Source organism: Alnus glutinosa, chromosome 14 (genome assembly GCF_958979055.1).
Source record: "Alnus glutinosa chromosome 14, dhAlnGlut1.1, whole genome shotgun sequence".
Taxonomy (NCBI): Eukaryota; Viridiplantae; Streptophyta; class Magnoliopsida; order Fagales; family Betulaceae; genus Alnus; species Alnus glutinosa.
Window position 1 is genome coordinate 11,976,675 of NC_084899.1, and position 17,285 is coordinate 11,993,959.

At 36.0% G+C, this 17,285-nt stretch overlaps 1 protein-coding gene across 1 annotated transcript; it reads right to left on the bottom strand.

The window, feature by feature from the left end:
* Positions 1 to 72: 72 nt before the first annotated feature.
* On the bottom strand, positions 73 to 13,628 carry LOC133857348 (amino-acid permease BAT1 homolog). Its single transcript, XM_062292585.1, has 7 exons — positions 13,387 to 13,628; positions 13,104 to 13,286; positions 12,561 to 12,680; positions 12,254 to 12,445; positions 10,867 to 11,172; positions 1,185 to 1,367; positions 73 to 766 (listed from the first exon to the last, which is right to left on the bottom strand). The coding sequence occupies exons 1-7, from the start codon at positions 13,486 to 13,488 to the stop codon at positions 275 to 277; spliced, it is 1,578 nt and encodes a 525-aa protein (XP_062148569.1). The 5' UTR covers positions 13,489 to 13,628; the 3' UTR covers positions 73 to 274.
* Between the last annotated feature and the right edge of the window lie 3,657 nt (positions 13,629 to 17,285).

Genomic DNA, 17,285 nt, shown 5'->3' on the forward strand with positions numbered 1-17,285 from the left:
ACTTTTACAATCTTTTGCAATAATACTTTTCCTCAAAGTTAATCTCAAATGAATTATCGTTTATTCCAAAAGTTTAAGCGGATAGGAAATGATAAATTTATTCATTTAATCAAATAATCTAACAATCTCAAATTGGTAATATCAAATTTACATTGACCAAAAAGGTAGTTTATAATTCTGTTTTTGGCCAAACAAAATATGTGACTAGGAACATACCTGTAAAACAAGCAACAAAGAGTTCATGGGACAAACAAGTTCCAACACGTGAGAGAAGTCAAAGCTTCCCATTGGGGCTATCAATATTCCTAACAGGTCCCTTAAACCATTTTCTTGCATCCAACACCCACCAAAGCATTATCAGACCCAAGCCCACACCTACAGCCACTGGTGCATAGTTGAAAGTATTCCAAGTAATTGGGTAGTAAGTGGGCAAAAGAAAGACTGAACAGGTATAACAGATCCACAAAAAGGCAACCAAGCAAATTGGCCTTCTTGCTTTCCCCAAATAAAATGGCCCGGCTTTGAAGTTTTTCTCAGCCATAACCATTCTCGCGAAGATTGGAACTGCATAGCCCCCAACCCAGCCAATCGTACATATAGATGTTATGGCAGTGAAGACTACATTGACCTTTAAGATTGGGAGTCCAAGAAGAATGCAGATGCCTGCACACAGCCACACAGCATTTGAAGGAACTTTGTGCTTTGGGTGCACTTTTTTCCATATGGATGAAAAGGGAATTCCTTCATCTCTTGATAGAGCATATACCTGAACAGCGTCATGGTTCAGTGCAATGGTTGTGCAGAATATAAATAAAAATAGAAGAAACTTCACTTACCTCCGAACTGTCGAGGGTTTTTTACAATCATAATCTCGAATTATCAAAATTTCCAATGTCGGGTTCCCAAGTTTCAGGGCTTTTTAATTTCACCATTTCATTAAAATTTTCTGTTGACCGGTAAAAAGTTTCCGGCAACTGTCGAAATCCGATAAAACCAACCATTGGGATAAATGCTCACCCCTAATTGCAAAACAGGTTTTTGTTGTGGAAGCTCAAAATCAAGCTAGACAGTGAACCCTCATTCCCCCAAAATACCTACCATTCCTAGTGCAAATAATAACCATATGTGTGTGTGTGTGTATGTATATATATATATATATATATATGAAAATGACAACCACTTACAACTCTGGCAGCACTCGTAGTGATTGAAAGCCCACCGAAGAAGAATGAACCCCATATGATAAAAAGTAAAATTATAGCTCCAGCACCGCTATGATATCTCCCATGGAATGCATCATAGAGTATTTGAGCTGGCACAAATGTTCCAGCCGTTTCATTGCTCGGATCATATAGGTAGCTGAAATCCTGAGTGAAAAGTTGCAAAACATATCATATAAGATAATATCCAGAGAGAGTATGGGGAAAAAAAATTAGATAAAATGTACAAATTATGTGGAGCTCATTGTTAGAAATATGAGAAAGGAAGATTTTGCTACGCAGTTTGCATGGAAATCATTGCATAGTAATTTCTAGAAAAGCAGGAAATGCATCTTAGAAGAGGAAAATTGAATGCACTCTTTAAATCCTCGGTATGTCCTTTTATGCTGTAATTTTTCTGCCAAAAAGATGAAGAAAATGACTAGCCAAAAGATATAGAGGAGCTGAACTCACATATTAATTAGACAAGCTCATAACCCGTGCTATGCGCGGAATTCTTTCTTATAATTTAGTTTCATAATAAAAAAATAAAAAAAAAATAGAAGAAGAGAAGCATAGAAAATATAGATAAAAAATGAAAACTGAAAAATACTAATATAATATAATAGTGTTATCTTTTCTGTATTACACAAAGTAATAAAAAACTACTCAATAAACATAATATACTAAAAAATCATCATATCCCGTACAAAAAACAACCATAGGAAACTCTCTCACCATTATTTTCTTGAATTTAGTGTAAAATTTACAAAAGATAAAATAAGCAATTTGAATAAAAAATAATATATTAATTACATAAAAAATAGGGGAAAAGAAAAAGAAGAGAAAACGAAATAAGAGAACCATAGAAAATATAGACAAAAAATGAAAAATAAAAAATACTAATAGAATAGAATAGAGTTTTCTTTTCCATATACTTTTCCGGTTCATATGAAACCTTGAAAATCAATATTGTCTATCAATTAAGCACGTTAACAATGTGCATTATACAGGGAAAAAAAAAATCAATGAACAATGTAAATTAAAAAATCGTTATACCTTGTACCAAAACAACAATTAATGTAAACTCTCTCTTTCCATGGTTTCCTTGAATTCAATGTAAAATTTAGAAGAAGAAAAAAAAGAAAAAAAAGAAAAAAAAGCAATTTGAACAAAAAAATAATATAAATTAGGAAATAGGGACAAAAAAAATGTAAAAAGATAACCACTAATATAATAGAAAATAACTATTTTTTTTTTTTATATACTTTTTTCAGTCCCAAAGAAATTTATAAGTATAGAAAGAAACTATGGTCAAATAGATATTTTTTAATTTGACCATCATTCTTATATATAGCGTAAAAGAAACTACTTTTTCAACAGAAATAAAAAAATAATATAAATTATCAATGCAAAAATAAGGATAGAAAATCAAACCAGAAAGACAGAAGCACATAAAATAAATACAAACATATTATTTACAATTCTAATGAACACAGCCCCGAGAAACTTAAAAGGCAAACTAAAAAAACAAAGGCTATAGCAGTATTACAAACATAAAGGTTCTAACAATAGCAAAAACTTTGCTCTCTTTGCTTTGAGCACCACTCTTCGGTAATGTAAACAACATTGTAGTTTTGCATAGCCACAAACTATTACTTCTCCATATATTTATTTGAAAAAGCGAGAGAGATGTTGTAGTGACTTTTGACATTTCCCAAAGAAAAAAAACTGACGTTTGACTCTTTGAAGTTTAGTTTGTAACGGACATTTAGTGGGAGGGAAAGTGGTGTTTGAGTGAAAGATTTTACTTAAAGGAAGAGAGAGGGGTAGAAATTAGTTAGAATTTAAAGACAACAAAATTAGATGTTTCTATTCATTTTTTATTCAATGGAAGAGATTTGATTAGGAATATTAAACGCAACGTTATTTCACTTGAAATACATGGAGCAGTTCAATTTTACATTTTTATTTTTTTATTTTTTTTCAGTTTTACTTAAAGGAAGAGAAAGAGGTAGAAATTAGTGAGAATTTAATGACAAAAAAAAAAAAAAAAATTGACATTTCTATTCATTTTTTATTCAATATAAGAGAATTAATTAGTCATATTAAATGCACCGTTTATTTTACTTGAAATACATAGACTGGTTTAGTTTTACTTAAATTATCAGTTTTTTACTCAAATGACCGGTTAAATGTTTAAAAAGTATGGATTAATGCCGCGTGTCCTAATTCTAGGCCAACTCTAAGTTGGAACTTGTCGTATATATATGATATATGATATGTTTCAATAACAATAAAATCCATATAATTTTGAACATTAAAAAAAAAAAAAAAAAAAAAAAAAAAAAAAAAAAAAAGCATTTCAAATTTAATGCTTAATTAACTCTTTAGTATTTTAAAAACATTTATATTCATTTTGTGCACAATAATCAAATAATCAAATAGGAAGGTAGAAATTAGTGAGATTTATTCAATATAAGAGAGTTAATTAGTCATATTAAATGCATCGTTTATTTTACTTGAAATACATAGACTGGTTTAGTTTTACTTAAATTATTAGTTTTTTACTCAAATGACCGGTTCAATGTTTAAAAAGTATGGATTCATGCCACGTGTCCTAATTCTAGGCCAACTCTAAGTTGGAACTTGGCTTATATATATATATATATATATATATATATATATATGATATATGATTTGTTTCAATAAAAATAAAATCTATATAATTTTGAACATTAAAATTGCAAAAAGAAAACCACGATTTTGATTATCAAAATAAAAAATAAAAAATTAGCAGAATTTTTTTTTAATGTCGATGTGAGACCTATTATATTTCAATTCTATATAATTATGAACATTCGAAAAAACAAATGAACAAAAAAAAAATCATAAACATTCAAATAAAGAATTGCTCAACCACAAATTTCACAAACAAAACGGAAACATATTTAGATTTAAACTAAAAATTTAAAAATACTAAAGAGTCATACTTAATTATATCATTAATTGAGAGAGAGGGGCTACTTGTATCATTAATAGAGAGAGAGAAAGATTAAATAGACCGGTTTAATTTTATTTAAAAAGCCGGTTCAGTACTTAAATGACCGGTTTAGTCACTAAAAAATATGGGTTCATGCCACGTGTCACTATTCCATGCCATTCTAAGGAAGAACTCGGCTTTTATATATATATATGATATGATATGATATGATATGTTTCAATAACCATATAATTTTGAACATTAAAAAAAAAATTTCAAATTTAATGCTTAATTAACTCTTTAGTGTTTTAAAAGTATTTATATTCCTTTTGTGCACAATAATCAAACAAAATTTTGCATTTGTTGACTTTCAAAAGCAGAATAACACTTACTAAAAATAAGTGAAAATCGTAAAAATCACATAAAAGAAAAACAAATATCCCATAAAACATTTAAATCAATTAATACATAAGACCCTTATTTTTAGTTTAATTCATATAAATTAAAACATGTTAAAGTATTTGTTCACATAGGTGTAGTTTAGAATGAAAATAAGTATGAAGAAGAAAAATAGCAAGAAGAAAACCACGATTTTGATTATCAAAATATAAAATAGAAAATTAGTAGGAATTTTTTTTTAATGTTGGTGTGATACCTATTATATTTCAATCCTATATAATTCTGAACATTCGAAAAAGCAAATGAACAAAAAAAAATCTCATAAACATTCAAATGAAAAATTGTTCAATCACAAATTTCACAAACAAAATGGAAACATATTTAGATTTCAACCAAAAATATAAAAATACCAAAGAGTCATACTTATATCATTAATTGAGAGAGAGATTGTACTTGTATCATTAATAGAGAGAGAGAGAGAGAGAGAGAGAGAGAGATTAAATAGACCGGTTATATTTAGATTTCAGCCAAAAATATAAAAATACTAAAGAGTCATACTTATATCATTAATTGAGAGAGAGAGAGAAAGAGAGGCTACTTGTATCATTAATAGAGAGAGAGAGAGAGAGAGGGAGAGATTAAATAGACCGGTTCAATTTTATTTAAAAGACCGGTTCAGTACTTAAATGACCGGTTTAGTCACTAAAAAGTATGGGTTCATGCCACGTGTCACTATTCTATGTCATTCTAAGGAAAAACTCGGCTTTTATATATATATATATATATATATATATATGATATGATTTCTGAACTTTCTTATTTTCCAGGGCTGTCTCTATTGTTGAAGATTTGCTGAATATTTGGTCTACCGTAAATAAGGCTGATTTATATGTATTAATTTGATTAGGATATTATTCCATTCCATATTAAGCTCTAGGTTGTTTTCTATTTAAACCAATGTAGCCTGATGGCATAAGAACAAGTTCTCAACCAATAAGAACATCTATTTTCTCCTTCTCTATTTGTCTACATGGTATCAGAGCCGGGTTCTTTGTTCTTTTCGGTTCTTCAGTTTTTTTTTTTTGCCCACGTTCGTAACTAGCTCTTTGTGCAATTCGATGTGGCTCACCATAATCTAGGTTGCCCGATTCACAGAATGTACCACCAGTGTTCTCTAGGCAATTTCCTCCAACCAACAGTGGCAATTTGGTGAGCACTCGATCCATCATGAATACTAATCACTGTGTTTGATGGATCGATTGTGAACAAGGTGGTCTTCCCTAGCTGGTTCGGCGGTTTCTGGTTTGATTTGGAGTTTTTGAGGCCTACCAGAGTACATGAGAGGCAGGGCGTGGACCTTCGGTAACGGCGAGACAATTCTGTTCTGCATAACTAAACGATAATCGTTCTGTGATTGTTGAGAACGACATGTCATTCAGCAAGGCTCTACTGATCTGTTGCTCAACCCTACTGCCAACGACTTGCAGTTCGGCAATAAAGCAAACTACAGGTATGACCTAAACAACCTGTCGTTTAGCAAAAAAAGAAAAAAGAAAAGGGGCAGATGATGTTGATTGCAGAATAATCAGTATTTTTTATGGTTCAATTTTAGTATTCTCTTTTACTTGTAAGCCCTTTTCTTCTTCTTTTTGAGCCGACCGGTTGTGTTGGAGCACTTTATTTGGTTGGATGTCTGATTTAAAAATGTCAGAGACAAATCAGACGAAAGGGATAAAGAGTCAGCTAACCTCCCATGGTGAAAATCCATCTCTTCAAATCACAACTATCAAATTGGATGGGCTCAATTATCTTGCTTGGTGACAATCTACTCTTTTATCTATTAAGAGCGGAGGAAAGATGAGATACTTGAATGGCAGAATTCAAGAACCAAAGCCCAATGATCCTACTTATGATAAATGGGAAGCAGAAAATTCTACTGTTATGTCATGGTTACTGCATTCAATGCAACTGGAAATCAGTTAGGGGTACTTATTTCTTCATACGGCAAAAGAGGTCTGGGATGTTGCTACTCAGACATATTCCAAAGTGGGGAATGCTGCACTGAAATATGACTTTAAGCGACAGATGCATGGCCTAACCCAAGGTGATTGGCTAGTAGCCACTTATTTTCATAAGCTCTATAATTTGTGGCAAGAGTTATATCATTATCAGAATTTGCAACCTATGTGTGTTGTTGATGCCGTTAAAACTAAGAAGATGATTGAAGAGGAACACATTTATGAGTTCTTGGGTGGATTGAATTCAGAGTATGATCCTGTGTGGGTTTTGATTTTTGGGGAGGAACCTCTTCCATCAGTACACGAGGTTTTTTTCTATATTCAAAATGAGGAGAGTCATCGTAGCACCATTCTTCATCCCAGTTCACATACCCAATCCGCTCTTGTGGGTACATCTCAACGCACTTCGAGAGATAATTTTAGAATTCGAGATAGTGGTAGAATAGCAAATGCGCCCTCAGATGACAGAGACAAACTATTTTGTGACCACTATAATAGGTCACGACATACCCGGGAGACTTGTTGGAGACTTCATGGTCGTCCTACCCGAGGTCGTGGGGGTCGCACAAGTGGAGGAACCAAGCCTCAAGCCCATCATACTTCCATAGTTAAGATGGCCACTCCAGCACTCGATACTCATCTATCTACTACTGATATGGGGGATTGAGTAAAGACGAGGTAGAAGCGCTTCGTCGACTTATGTCTCAATTGGACACACCTGCTACTGCATCCTCCTCTGCTCTTGCAAGTAATTTGGCCACTACTCTGAATGCATCTCTCACTCCCTCTGATAATCCATGGGTCACTGACTCTGGTGCCTCTGATCATATGACTGGTATGTCTCCTTTGTTTTTGTCATATAATCCTTGTTCAAGCAAAGGCAAAGTTAGAATAGCTGACGGTTCTATGTCGCCAGTGTCGTGTAAAGGATTTGTTTCTGTCACCCCCTTTATGACCTTGGCCTATGTCCTTCATGTCCCTAATCTTGCTACTAATCTATTATCCATTGCACATATTATCATTGAGTTGAATTATCGAGTAATTTTTTACTCTTAGTATTACTTCTTTCAGGACCTAGTCATGGGGAAGATGATTGACAGTGGTAGCTTGAAGGATGGCTTGTACTATCTGCACTCTCAACCCAACACACAAGGTCGGCTCATACAGGCTTATTATACAGTTCAGGCGGATGACTCTGCAGCTAGAATCTGGCTCTAGCATCAACGCTTAGGGCACCCTTCCTTTTTAATTTTGCAACAAATGTTTCCTGCGTTATTCTTGCATAATAATGTTTCTAATTTTCATTGTGAAACTTGTGAACTTTCAAAACACCATCATGTGTCTTTTTCTCCTAGTATCAATAAAAGTGATGCACCTTTTGTTCTCGTTCATACTGACGTGTGGGGCCCTTCACGAGTGGTCTCTTTATCTGGTTATCAGTGGTTTGTCTCTTTTATTGATTATTTTTCTCGGACCACATGGGTCTACTTGTTAAAGAACAAAAGTAATGTGTTTTCTGTGTTTCAGATATTTTACAAGATGGTTCATACTCAGTTTAATACCACGATTAAAATTCTTCGTTCTGATAATGGAGGTGACTATATGCCTGGTAACGCCTTACTCACTGCTATGCTTGACATGCATGTTCCCAAATCTTATTGGGGGGACGCCTTACTCATTGCTACCTATCTCATCAATAGGATGCCTTCTTGAGTACTAGATTTCAAAACACCCCTTGAGGTGTTGTCCCCACCTTTCTCTACTTCAAAAGGTATTTCTCCAAAAGTTTTTGGTTGTGTTTGCTTTGTCCATATTCATGGTCTTGCTAGGAGTAAGTTAAACCCTTGATCCCTCAAATATGTCTTTGTGGGCTATTCTCCTACTCAGAAGGGGTACAAATGTGACCACCCTCCATTGAGAAAACACTGTCTCTATGGATGTCACTTTTTTTGAACCACAATCATACTTCTCGTCATCCCCAACTCTTCATCAGAGGGAGAGTCAGATTGATGAGGATTTTTTGACTCCGTTACCTGTCCCTACTCCTATGCCAGAGCCGAAGCAACAACAAGTTACTAATGAGTCTCCTACTGAACCTACTAATAAGCCATACTGAACCTACTAATAAGCCATCCGCGCCGCATGTGCAAGAGTTGAGAGGTTACTCCAAACACTAGATAACTAAGGCCATTCCTAATGCTACATGCCAAACATCTGATCCTGGCTCAAGCAATACTACTTCTACTTCTGATATGAATTATGTAATACCTGTTGTCAATAATACGAGTCTGCCCATTGCACAGCGCAAAGGATTTAGGTCATGTACACACCATCTAGCTTTTGATTTTGTTTCTTATCAACACCTTTCTTCAACATATCATTCATTTGTATCCAAATTGTCTTCTGTGTCTATCCCTAGAAATCTACAGGAGGCACTTAGTGATCCAAAATGGAGGACAGCGATACAAGAAGAGATGGAAGCTCTTGACAAAAATGAATGTGGTTAAATTACCTAATGGAAATAAGGTTTTTGGCTGCAAGTGGGTGTTCACTATCAAGCATAAGGCCAATGGTTCTATGGAATGATTCAAAGCCAAACTTGTTGCAAAAGGCTTTACTCAGACTTATGGGATTGATTATGAGGAAACATTTGCTCAAGTAGCAAAGATGAACTCAATTAGGGTTCTACTATCTATAGTAGCAAACTTGGATTGGCCTCTACATCAATTTGATGTGAAAAATATATTTCTTCATGGAGACCTAAAAGAAAAAGTATACATGAAAATTCCCCATGGATTGGAAGATTCATCATCAGTAGGAAAAGTATGCAAACTAAAGAAGGCTTTGTATGGCCTAAAACAATCTCCAAGAGCATGGTTCGAGCGGTTTTTTCGAGCTATGCAGAGATTTGGTTACAAGCAGAGTCAGGCTAATCATGCACTTTTCATTAAGCATTCCTCTCAGTGAGAGGTAACAGCTTTAATTGTGTATGTTGACGATATTGTCTTGACAGGAAATGATGATGGAGAGACACAGAACTTAAAACATCATCTTGCTAACGATTTTGAAATAAAAGACTTAGGGAGTCTGAAGTATTTTCTCGGCATTGAGGTAGCAAGGTCAAAGCATGGTATATTTATCTCCCAACGAAAATACATACTTGATCTTCTTAAGGAAGCAGGAATGCTCGGATGTAAAGCCACTGACAATCTAGTAGAGGTAAATGTTAAATTGGGAGAAGGTATCGAGAGCCCTTTGGTGGATAAGGGCAGATATCAGCGATTGGTTGGACGATTGATTTATTTATCTCATACTCGTCTAGATATTGCATATGCGATTAGTGTGGTGAGTCAATTTATGTATTCTCCGCGAGAGCCTCATATGGAAGCAGTTTATCGCATTCTTCGCTACTTAAAATCCTCATTGGGTAAGGGGCTGTTGTTTTCTCAACATGATCATAGAAGCCTATACAGATGCAAATTGGGCTGGCTCGATTATAGATCGACAATCCACATCAGGTTATTGCACATTTGTGGGAGGTAATTGGTTACATGGCAGAGCAAGAAACAGTCTGTGGTTGCCAAATCTAGTACAGAGGCAGAATTTAGAGTTATGGCTCAAGGAGTGTGCAAAACATTATGGTTGAAAATACTCTTGACAAAGCTTGGGTTTGACTCCAAGGACTCAATACGATTGTATTGTGACAACAAAGCGGCAATCAGTATTGCTAATAATCCAGTCCAACATGATTGAACCAAACATGTTGAAATTGATCGACACTTTATTAAAGAAAAACTGAAAGAAGGTATCATCTGCACACCATATGTGAAGACCAATTGGCGGATATGTTGACAAAGGGTGTGTCTAGTAGTATTCTTCATTCAGCCTTATTCAAGCTGGGCATGCGAGACATCTATGCCTCAACTTGAGGGGGAGTGTTGAAGATTTGCTTAATATGTTGAAGATTTGCTGAATATTCGGTCCACCGTAAATAAGGCTGATTTATATGTATTAATTTGATTACGATATTATTCCTTTCCATATTAAGCTCTAGGTTGTTTTCTATTTAAACCAATGTAGCCTGATGGCATAAGAACAAGTTCTCAACCAATAAGAACATCTATTTTCTCCTTCTCTATTTGTCTACATCTATTTCAAAAGAAATAGAGGAACTGAACTAACATATTAACTAGATGTCCTTTCTCTTTCAATTTGCTTTAATACACCCACAAAATTATAGACTAAAATTAGTCGTCAACACACATACCTGAATGCTGAAAGTAAGGGCCAAAATGTAAGCCCATCCAAATACTGTAATGATCCCAATGCTAGTCAGAATTGCAATAGGACCATTCTTGTCTGCACCTTTGGTTTCTTCAGTTAGATGTGCTGCAGCATCATATCCATACAGTGAATACTGACTGACAAGAAGAGATAGAACGACTGCATAAGGTTTGCTTGATATTCCAGTTAATTCGGGTGACGTTTCAAAATGTGTGAATACGTATGAGGCAGATTTTGTAGTCAGTGCTACCAAGGGAAGCATTATAACAATAACAGTTCCTCCAATAACCTGAAAAAAGGATGCAGTCAAAATTTAGAACTGAAGTTGTTACATTCACATATTATTTTAATCCACAACAGCTGATATAGAGATTGAAATACTAGATTCTGCCAGTGAGCCATACTGCACATATTTTGATTTTACCACATAGGAACTATATGAAAGCTCATATATGCATGTCTTGTTGTTTAAGAATTCTTTTTATTTCATTTTGGTATGATACAATCCTTTGTAACTGAAGGGGAAAGAAAAGAAGTGACAACTATAAGATGGAAACCATAGGGTAACTATAAGGCTTATTGAGCAAGATGAGAGTTTCTGAATAAAACTACGTACATCACTAATGCTTTCCTTTGACAGTGTGAGAGTTGGAAATATAATCTAAAGAAAAAAAAAAATTAGAAACTTATAACCTTTCCCATTCCAGATAATTTTAGAATTACATTTCCTCCATTTTTAAAAACCAAACAGAGCATGAGGGTCTTAATTTCCCACTGCAGGATTGAGGATGTGTCATCCATAGGACCATAGCCACTGCAACAGGCCATTGGTCATGTCTTACAACAAAAAATCATTGCTAAGTTTGCTGATTTTTTAAATATAAAAAAAATAAAAAATAAAAAAATAAAACAAATATAAGGCAATTTTAAATTTTATTATTTTTCTAACACAAATTTTAATTGCTTTATCATTTTGGCTAATGACCATTTTATTTTTTTTCACTTTGATTATTTTGTATTTTTGTATTTTTTGTTCAGGTAATGGTACTATATCAGAGAAATGTATTGAACTTAACTTCTATGTGATAACATGGAATAATTTGTATTAAATATCCCATTACTATATTGTTTTTCATGCACTGCAGACAGAATTTCACACAATATAGCAACGACAAGGCTGAAACGTAGGCAACAGAGCATATGTAATACTTCATTTGGTTGTTAAGAAAAGGAAGGAAAGGAACAAACATTCGGGTCCTGAAATATGATCTCATATATAAATCAAATATTGACACCAAAGTATATTTTATAGCATTGCATCCATGAAACAGACTGTAAGTGGTCTACAAGCAAGCTAATCTAGATTATACCTGCCACCATATTGAAATTACGTCGATGAAGGCAATCACTTCTAATGCAAAAGTGTTGAGAATTGCCCATATAATAGTCAGGCTTATGTACATGCATAAAAATAGCCATTTAGGAGCCAAGTACCCTCCATCCTTATGTGTTCCAGTGCATAATAAAATGATACTCTGCAGTGTTTGTGATCCTGCATAAGCCTTCTCCACCAAGTTAATATATATATATATATATATATATATATGATTAAACTCTGATTACCATTTACCAGAAATATTAATCGATGAAGTCTATAAAATAATTGGAAAATGGTACCTGTGTGCCTATGCCAGCGATGAGCCCTATGGTCTCTAGCCAAGCACAACACCATGATGCAAATGGACCCCATTTGGGGCCAGCTAAGTGGGCAGCCCAGAAGTAAAGAGAACCAGTAGTCTGTAAAATACACAACCAAGAGAAAGTCAGTTATCTCAAATCAGGAAGAAGCATTCATAGGCATTAAGAGGCATGCAGAAAAAGAAAATAAGATTTTTGGATCAAATGTGCTAAGAAAGCAGGCTCAGAACAAGCTTTTTGATCCAAATACTTCAAATTGATTCTTGCATATTTTGCAAGAGTTGCTCACATATCTCCTGAAACTAAGTGGAGTAATTGCTATCCTCTTTTCAAGAAACAAAGCAAAACTTTTATCTGTTGTTCGGGGCACTGAAAATGGATCATCAATCTTCAGTTCCATTAAAAAGTATCTTATAAAGAGCTTTCTAGAGTGAATATGCTAAAAATATTGGGAAAATTGGATCACATAGAGAAATATGTACAGTAAGATAAATAAAGAGGGGAAAAGGGAAAGGCACAAACTGGGAAAGAGGAACAGATCTCAGCCATTGCTATTCCAACAAACCAGGTGAAGAAAGATACTACCACCCACCCCCACACAAGAGTTGCAGGACCTGCATATTGAAGGCTGGAACCATATAGCGGAGTAATCCCAGTGAAAAGGGTCATCGTCGAAAACGATATTGCAAGTGTTTTAAACAAAGTCTGCACAAAATAAGCAAGAACAGAAATTGAACAAAACCAAACAAGATGAATAAAAGAACAGAAAGCACAGAAGCGGGATATTCAAAGAAAGAATGATCACCATTTCTCTTCTGAGTTCTTGCTTGTAACCCAGCTCATTGAGCCGCTTCTCCCCGGAATCCATTTCTGGGATTTGCGGCACTTCCTGTTGGCCGTTCCTCATGTAACCTTATTTGGTTATTGAGCTCAAAGACGAATTACCAAAAAAAATATAAAAAGAACCGGGTCCTTGAGAAAGAGAGGGAGAGAGAGAGAGAGAGGTTGACTTTTAAGATATGAATCTTGTATATTCTGCTTAAGAATTATAGAGAATGTCCAGCTTCCGAAAAAATAAAAAAGAAAAAGGGGGTGAAGAAGCGTGAGTCAAAGTTGTTGAAATGTTGGAATGGACGTGATAGTTCCCTCCAACAAACTAGATTAAATAGCTGCCACATGCACGACAAACTTTCAGTTTCACACTTTGCTTTTGCGTGGTCTATTTGGTTAGTTGGAAAGGGATTTCACATTTAATTTCCAAAGTATTTGAAGAAGATTTGCAGGATCCAATAGTGCAGCGCCGGCGCGCACTCAATCTGTTGTCAGCTTCGAATATTATCGGGGCTACAAAATAAAGGATGGAACCAAAGACTTTGATCGACCATGCACTTCCAACTTTGACCACTTCCAACTTTGACCACTTCCCACAAACAAACAACGCTTTTCAAAAAACTTAACTAAAAATATCCAAATCACTTTAAAATCATTTTTCCTTTTCCTACTATCCTTGTTCCGCCATGCACGCCTCAATTACAACCCGGGATCCATATGGCTTGGAGTAATGCTAAAAATGAAAAACTCTTCTACGTTTTTCTTGAATCTATCTAAAACTGATATGACTTTTAAATATTTCATTGGATCGAAATTTAATAATGATCTATTACACATCTAATATAATTTTAAAAATGGCATCAATTTTAAGAGGGCAAAAAGAATATGATTTAGATATCTTGATAAATAATGTCTTCTTCTTTTTTCCGTTTTAAAAATTGTCTTGTTCAAACCAGTTGTACCTAAACCAGGAAAATTGGTAGCGCTATATTTTTGAAAAATACTAATGCTCTGTTTTGTTTCGGCGTAAAATGATTTCTGGAAAATGATTTCGACATTTTTCCGGTGTTTGGTAGAGGCGAAAATAATAGTCATCCGAAAAATTATTTCGGTTTGACCAAAAATGCTTTGTAAATTTTGAAAAATGATTTACGCTTTTTAAAAGCGTAAATCATTTTCCGAAGACGCTAGTCGACCTTCACGTTAAAGCAGTCGACCATCACCGAACTCTTGCCGTTACCGAAATCCGACAACATCAGGTCAATGTCGCCGGAATCCGGTCGGCCCAGATTCTGGCGACCAATCTGATTGTATTCCGGCCACCTGGCCGGAATCTGGCCAGAACGGCCGGATTCCTGCCAGCTGGCCGGATCTGGCCAGAATATCCCGGTCAACTCAGATTTTGACGAGATTGTTCGGATTCTGACCTTTATCTTATAGCCAAAATCCGATAAAAGTGGTCGGAATCCTGTCAATTAGTGACGGAATCTCATTTCCGGTGATTTTTATATTATTTTACATTAATATTTATATTTTTTGAATAAAAATTGATTTTAATAGGTTAATATGATTGAATAAAAATATAAAAAATATTTTTTATTTTCCGTACGTACCAAACACCGAAAAATGATTTCGGCGAAAAATATTTTTTAGAAAAATGACTATCTTGAAACCATTTTACGTCGAAACAAACGGAGCATAACAATACAACTAGCGTACAAATGTATTTTTAGCATTTTTTAAGACAATAATATGTGAGTGCAGGAAAGGGTCCCACCTGCTCGGGCAACCTGGATAGGTTGGGCCTGAGCAAATGGGGCCCTTTCTAGCTGTCAAAATACTCTGCCCTATTTGCAGTGCTCTGGATCTTTCATTGATGCAATGACTGCATGGAAAAACGTGCACCAGACGTAATCCTCAAAACACGGAAAGCTAGAAGAAAAATCCCAACACATGCATACAGCACGATTTGAGGCACATGCCTTAATAAAGAAAAATGTATTAAAGTCTTAATTTCAAGCCCATCCAGAAAAATAATTTGTGTAAATGCCACTGGAAAATGATCTCAATAAACCATATATGAGATTGAAGAATTCCAGTCGCCAATGACCAATTGTATTTAAAAAATCAGAACACGTGTTAAAACAGTTTTCGGTAGGTGACGTGTCGATCAGATATTTGTCTTGTATGCTCCTGGTCCACCTAAAAAAGAAGGCTGCGTCGGGGGGTTCCGACAACCCCGCTCCGATGTTTAAGTGAGTGAATGGTTCTGAGAGTAAATGCGCAGAATAATACCAGAAAGATTAATTAGCATGTACCTTAATATCTGAGAGGGTTCTAGTATTTATAGAGGTTGAAGAGCAGTTCAATTAGCCTCTCAATTCGTGCTCGAGGCGGTTGGAGGAGACGTGACCTCGGATGAACGGATATTTCGGGTTCCGCTTACCTCGGAAGCACCATCAAGTTTCATGTCGTGCGTCGTGTCCCTTAGATTCCGGGTACTGCCGAGATATACGCAGATGTGGATATCAATTAGTATTTGGGTCGACAATTCAGGCCAGTTGTAACAGATTGGGCCCAAGTGGTCTTAACAGACTCGGGTGGATTATGCTCTCTTTAATATTTGGACCTGGTCGGGTGGACCAGAGTGGGCCTAGTTCTCAGGTTGGACCCGGTACCCGAGAAGGTCAATATTCTTCCCAACAGCTACCCCCCAATTCTCTTACACAAATTTTGTGCTTAAGAGAATTTATGTACAATCAACCGTTATTAAATCGCGTTTTATTTTGAGACTGGGCCTGAGGAATACTGCCGAGAACAATAGACTGGCTTTATACCTGGATCGGTGGCATAACTGGATATTTTCATTTTATTCGTTGCTTCAACCGAGTGGCATCAACCCGAGAACCTCTGGGCGCCATTTTCGAAAATCTCGCACTTTTTATAGAGTCCCGTGCTTTTCTAATTTTAAATTCCAAATTTCAAATCTTCTTCTCTCATCAAAATCCGCAAGCCTCGGGATTTGTTGACGTACGTCGACCGCGCATTAAATGCGATTGGACGTTGGTTCATTTTTTGAGGCGCGTTGCAGCTGTCAGGCGTGCAACCGGGGGCTCTTCGGCTGCCGATTTGGAGGGAGGAAATTTGGGTGAGACCTTTCGACTACCGGTCACTGGAAACCGGCCAACCCGGGTTACCTGCTAGTATAAATACTCATTCCACACTCCGCCCATTTTCACCTCGAATTTTCTTTAGACTTCCAATCCTCTCCCGACTTCCTCTGAAATCATACTGCACATCATTTCCTCATTTTCTCTTATCAATTGTCTAACGCGGAGGAATTCGAAACAGTCGACGTTCCAGAGCTTGAAGAAGAAGATGCTCTGTCCGACGATGAGGTGATGCCCGAACTGGGTGACAATCCGGTTCAGGGAGGGATCGTCCTCCGGCCTCTTTTGCCCCTCGATCGTCGAAGGGCTTCGAGGATTCGTATTGGGGACGAGTTCCGCCTCCGGAACAACTATGACATTCTTCCGCCAGTTCTTCTCCACTTCCAGAACCCAGTCACCCTGGAGATCCAAAGGGGTGACATAGTTATTTACGAGAAGATGCTTACAGCCGGGCTTCGACTTCCGTTTCCTGACATAGCTCGGGAGATGGTGTTATACCTCGGGGTTTCCCAGAGTCAAATCCCACCGAACGCGTGGAGATACCTCTTCGCGTCTTTCATCTTATGGCGTATGGTGCTGGAAGCCCGGATGACGATTCCGAAGTTCTTCAATATATACAGAGTCAACTATAAAAGGGAAGGTGTTGTTGAGTTCAACGTCCGGGAGAACCCGCTTTTCATTTTCCTCACCCAGAGTTACTTAA